At 42.9% G+C, this 6,251-nt stretch overlaps 1 protein-coding gene across 1 annotated transcript in view; it reads left to right on the top strand.

The window, feature by feature from the left end:
• The first annotated feature begins 629 nt into the window (after positions 1-629).
• Positions 630-6,251, top strand: part of LOC121551924 (potassium voltage-gated channel subfamily H member 4-like) — a 28,996-nt gene continuing 23,374 nt past the window's right edge. The window contains exon 1 of the mRNA XM_045210663.1: positions 630-958. Within this exon, the coding sequence (XP_045066598.1) occupies positions 883-958 (76 nt within the window). The 5' untranslated portion in view covers positions 630-882. The remainder of the gene's footprint in view (positions 959-6,251) is intronic.

Genomic DNA, 6,251 nt, shown 5'->3' with positions numbered 1-6,251 from the left:
CGAAAGAGAAAGCTGGATGCGATTCACTGGTCTACTGACTGCCATCCTTTCTGTTAGAGGGGGTGCAACAAGAGAGAGTGTCTATTAGTGTGTGAAGGAGAGAGATGACGAGAGGACAGAGTAGGATAGTGAATAGAGCCTGAAAGTGTGCGCAAGAAGGACAAAGAACAGAGAAATGGATTGTTAATAAACAGTGAGAAGTGGAGAGAAGCAGGGTGCTCTCGGGGAAAGAGAAAGAGAGAAAAAAGAGAAAGAGGAAAGTGAGTAGAGGGAGGGAGAGAGAAACAGCGAGAGAGGGGTGAGAGCGATAGAGAATGAAAGAGACTGTGTGATAGAGAGAAGAGCGAGAGAGAGAGAGAGAGAGAGAGAGAGAGAGAGAGAGAGAGAGAGAGAGAGAGAGAGAGAGAGAGAGAGTACAGACTCAGACAATGGAAGTGGCGTGCGCATCCTGCTCTCCTGCTGGGGCTAGGTGAGACTTCAGACTGATCTGTGAGGAGAGAAGAGCAGAGAGATACACTACCTAACCTGATGACTCTGAGCTGACAGTGAGTTACAACACCTTAGCTTGATCCAAGGTAAGAAGAACAACTAGCCACACCACAGAGAAATAAGGGGCTGAGCTAAAGAGAAAGATAATCAGCCTTACTTGGGATAAAGAAGAGGAAAGAGGAAAGAAAGAAGACTATAAACCTGAGACTAAGGTAAATGCCACTGATACCCGGCTGACCTGTAGCTGAGCGCTGAGACAGGATCAAGGAGAAGCATCTGTTGAAGTGCAGACTGCAGAGTCACGTTGGTCTGACTCGCCCTCCTCTCAGCTCTGTCTGTCAGGGGATGGAGTGACTTGGTGAGCCCAGCTGTGAGTCTTCATCGTTGGACAACATGCCTGTGATGAAGGGCCTCCTGGCCCCCCAGAACACCTTCCTGGACACCATCGCCAAGCACTTTGATGGCACCCGTAAGTATACCGTTTACTCAAGCCTTTCTGCCTTAGTGCCAGCCTCCGTGCCCACCTAATTGGGATGCATGCAGTGTTACAATGGGTTTGATTGATTGTAATTTACTGGGGAAGTAATTTACAAGCTGTGAACAAGTTGTGTTTAATACATTGTGACTTCTCATTGTAAGATTTCCACTTGGGGGTTATAAGCTGACATATGGAATTGTTTTAAGATAGTCATGGTCATTTGATTTTTAATTTTAGGACCCTTTAGGTGTCCAAAAAATATATAAAAACAGTATTTGATAAAATATTGAATTTGGCCTTTAGTACCAAATACCATAGAAACACATTGAATAACACATTCATAAATGGCAAAAAAGACTGAAAAATTAATCATAAGGAATAAGGTTTTGAAGTGTCTGTCCTATATCTAGGAGATATAAGAAAGCTCTGTCTTGTCGAGGTTGAGCTTGAGGTGGTGGGCCGACATCCAAGCTGAGATATCTGCCAGGCACGCAGAGATGTGTGTCACCACCTGGGTGTCAGAAGGGGGGGATGGAGAAAAGTAGTTGAATGTCATCCGCGTAGCAATGAGGACGGAGCCGAGTGACTTGCTGTATATGTAGCCTGGCGAAAGTAAACCCAGCACAGGGTTGTTTATTCTGTCAAAGCTTACATTTGAAATAGGATCATGTAGGAGGGAAATAACCGTAAGGTGGTCACCATAACGTAAAGTTCAGTCTAAATCACAATCAAGTGAAATAAATCTGTTAGTAAAGTGCATAAAAACAATCTGAGTACAAAAAGTACAAAGTGAAATGCACAAACGGTAGTGGCTCTGCTTTCTATAGAAATACAAGAAAATACAAAGACCAATGTTCACAGTTAGAATAGACTTTCTAACATTTCAAATGTCTGAGTACAAGATGTCCATAAACAAAATGACATCTTGCAAAATACAACACCCTGAAGCTTTACATGAAATAGAATGTCATTCTATAATTACTCACGCTTCAAATAATGTTATCAACTCCACAACGTGGTTCTGAGAGCACTGGTATTCAGCTAGCAAGAAGCTAACATACTCATGTCAATCTGAAAGTATCAACAGGCTAACATGACCAACTGTAAATATTACAAAACTAACTCTTATACACTGCAGATGATGCATAATATGATATATTCCGGTACAAGAGTAAGATCAAAAGTATTATTTACCCATTTAAAGTAATGTTGGACCCACAAAGGATTTCAACAGTGTAATTGCTTGCTCTCATTCTAACACACTGCGCATGCCAATCCCAAAACCACTCTCACACATTATTTATGGATCTCTTAAAGGGACAGTGCCATCTAGTGGATATAAATTAATACAGCTACGTGCTTTTACCACCTGACTACTTATAGAGAGAAGAGGAGAGGGCCTAGAACCAAGCCCTGGGGGACACCAGTAGTGAGAGTACGTGGTGCAGACACAGATCCTCTCCACATCAACTGGTAGGAGCAGCCTGCCAGGTAGGATGCAATCCAAGAGTCTGCAAAGCCTGAGACGCCTAGCCCTGAGAGGGTGGAGAGGAGGATCTGATGGTTCATGGTGTCAAAGGCAGCAGATCTAGGAGGATGAGAACAGAAGAGAGAGAGTCAGCTTTGGCAGTGCGGAGAGCCTCCATGACACAGAGGAGAGCAGTCTCAGTTGAGTGACCCGTCTTGAAGCCTGACTGGCTTGACACTAATTTCTAATTGCCTAGCGGACGTGAAGAGCACACCTCCCGGTACTAATTGCTGATTGCATAGGAGAGGAGAAACTACTCCCCCTCCAATACAGCCACTGATTACCAAAACAACAACAGTCACAATTTGCCCTGCCCCTTAATACTGGTGTGTCGATGTTGATGTGTCAACAATCAGCTGCAGGTTATGAGCAGTCAGCAGTTCACACACTAAGTTGGCTACTGGAAAGACAGACAGCACTTAAAATAAATGGCCCCAGATAGCAAAAATACAGTACTAAACAACAACAGCTGAAGACAAAAATTATACTTATTACTCCTAGAGATATTAGGAGTCCTCTAGCTGTAGATTGAAGCTACACCGCAACATGGCAAAAAAGTAATTAACTACTGAAAACACTACCTAGATTTGAATTTAGTTCAACTACCACCAAGCTATTGCAAAATGTAGTTAAATATCATTTACATTTTAGTAGACACTCTTATCCAGAGTGACTTACAGGAGCAATTAGGGTTAAGTGCCTTGCTCAAGGGCACATCAACGGATTTTTCACCTAGTCGGCTCGGGGATTGGAACCAGCGACCTTTCGGTTACTGGCACAACGCACTTAACCACTAAGCTACCTGCCGCCCTATATGTAGTTCACTACTCCCCAACACTGAGTGTAAGTGGTACAGGTGAGGGGCAGCCAGTCAAGACAGTAGCCCAGGCTGTGATAGTGATGGAGAGAGTGGTGAGAGCTCGGCAGAGGAGTGGGTGTGCTGTTGTTTTGGATTCAAGTGCCACTTGTTGGGCTGTTGCATGTTTGCTGTTTGTGTTGCTCCTCATTAAAGGGTAACTTTGGGATTTTGGCAATTAAGCGAGCCAATGCTAACTAGCGTTAGCGCAAACCATAGACTTCTAGTCATTGCACTAACGATAGTTAGCAATTGCGCTGACGCTAGTTAGCAACTTCCTTCAAACTGCACGCAGAGACATACAAATCTGGGGAAGTAGATAAAGGGCTTCATTGCCTCCTGAAGTATCCCTTTAAGATGCATGGGTGCAGTAGGTCTATGCAGCTGTGTAGGAGTGATTCCAATTTCTTTACACACAAAGCACTTGAGTATAGAATTGCACCACGTCTTTAAAAGGTGAAAGCCTGTATAGAGCCCTTAGATATCAGTAACTTTATCCTTATTTCCCCTTTCTTTCTCTGTCTCTCTTTTAGCTCACTCACAACCTAAAAGCTCTTTTATTATTTGTCAAATGTGTTCACAGTTCATGCATTTTGTTTGTCCATCTATTAAGCACCACTGCTTTTGACCATAGGATATACACTGAATGTACAAAACATTCCATGATATAGACTGACCAGGTGATTCCAGGTGAAAGCTATGATCCCTTATTGATGTCACTTGTTAAATTCACATCAATCAGTGTAGATGAAGGGGAGGAGACAGGTTAAAGAAGGATTTTTAAGCCTTGAGACAATTGTGACATTGATTGTGTATGTGTGCCATTCAGAGGGTGAAATGGAGTCAACATGGGCCAGCATCCCTGTGGAACGCTTTCGACATTTTGTAGAGTCCATGCCCCAACGAGTTGAGGCTGTTCTGAGGGCAAAAGGGAGTGCAACTCAATATTAGGAAGGTGTTCCTAATGTTTTGTACAATAAGTGTATGTCACTAATGGACTACTGTCCAAACTGCATGATGCACTATCCCATAGAGTGGAAATTCTATGAAACCTTCTCCCATGGTCAGATCAGGTCACACTCTTCTCAGTGGGTTACAAGAAGTGGGACATGACATCATGCTAGTGTGTGGCCGCCAATCTGTGTCCTGGCTGAGTTAATGAATTCAGTGTGAAGACAAACACACTCACACACACACACACCAACCTGGACTCAGGGGTAGACGTAACATAGTAAACGTAAACCCAGGACACTCCAATTATGATGATATGATATGTTACATTTCGTATGCATTTGTGGATGTCCTTCATCCCATTTCGTATGATATGTTATGAATTAATATTCGTATGATATGTAATGCATTGCAATTCGTACAATATGCTCCGGATTTGCGAAACGTATGATATGTAACAAATTCCAATCTGTTGTGGCTAACGTTAGCTAGGTGGCTATCGCTAATGTTAGCTAGGTGACTAAGGTTAGCTAGGCTAGGGATTAGGGTAAGAGGTTAAGGTTATGTGAAGGGTTAGCTAACATGCTAAGTAGTTGCAAAGTAACTAAAAAGTAGTAAGTAGTTGCAAAGTTGCTAAAATGCTAATATTGTCCGTAATGAGATTCAAACACATAACCTTTGGGTTGCTAGACGTTTGCGTTATATGCCTGCCAGCCAGCCAGCCAGCCAGCCTGCCTTCCTGCCTGCCTACCCATCTACCCCGACCAACCACCCTACTTTTGTTTTTCCCTTAAGTAACCTGCTGTCTTATGTAACTATACCAAATGTAACATATCATACTAATACATCTAGTCTATGAGACCAGGCTGCACACACACACACACACACACACACACACACACAAATACAAATACAGAGTCACAATCACTTTTTTCGCAAGTTTGGTGGTAACAGGCCCTCTGTGTCATGGTGTGGGTGGAGGAGCTGGCCAAAAGCTTTAATGGACAAGACAGAACCAGTCTGGGGGAAGTGGGAGGTGCAGGGAGCCGTTATCCAAAGGGAAGAGATGTAGTTGGAGCTTGAAATGCCTGTAGGGAGCTGATAAAATAGTCCAAAACTTTGACTTTCTTCTGTCCGAGTTCAAGACCTTCTGGGTAGCTTCTTCATTGAGCACACACAGTGTATGATAGATGTTCAAATAATTGACTTCAACGTATGACCTATGACATAATATTCTAATAGCATGCTCAACAACTGGTGGGTGGATGTGGGTATATTTGCAACATGTAATGCATGTCCGACTGCCTCCCTCCACTAAATGACCCTCTCCATTGTGTAATGTGACCAAGCGATTACAGAATGAATGAAAGTGACAGCCAAATGACCCCAACATGTGAGCAGGGACATAAATTACAGTTAATTATGCAGGGGTTAAGCGTCAGTCCAACAGCACCTGGGTATCGATATCAGTCATCCACTCTCTGTAAAAGTAGGCTAATATACATAACTCCATCAATCCCATACACAACAAAATGAGCAACCCTAGTAATCTTGAATCCACTCATTTTACATTATGTCTGGTGGAATATAGAAGGCTGTAATGAAGGACAGATACCCAGTTCCCCCTGTAACAATCCATTATATAATGTCTCATTTCATTCTTAATACATTATTTAGTCGTTGCCAGAATGCAAACAAATGACTAAATACAGTAGGACCATACAGTACACATTGTACAGTTATTCCCATTTCTATGTACATTTCAGGTTGTACTCTGTGGATTATGGTGTCGGGATGTCAGAGTGAAGTTATGGACGCTAGTTTGTATGTATCGATTGCAGCGTTTATGCAGTAATAGTGCGAAAGCTCTCGTTGTTGTCTCGTTGTCGCTCCACAGAATGATTCAGTCTAATTATCTGTGTGGCTGGGAGCTACACACAGCTTTCCCC

This window comes from Coregonus clupeaformis, chromosome 35 (genome assembly GCF_020615455.1).
Source record: "Coregonus clupeaformis isolate EN_2021a chromosome 35, ASM2061545v1, whole genome shotgun sequence".
NCBI classification, from domain to species: domain Eukaryota; kingdom Metazoa; phylum Chordata; class Actinopteri; order Salmoniformes; family Salmonidae; genus Coregonus; species Coregonus clupeaformis.
This window is presented reverse-complemented; position numbering and strand designations above follow the sequence as displayed.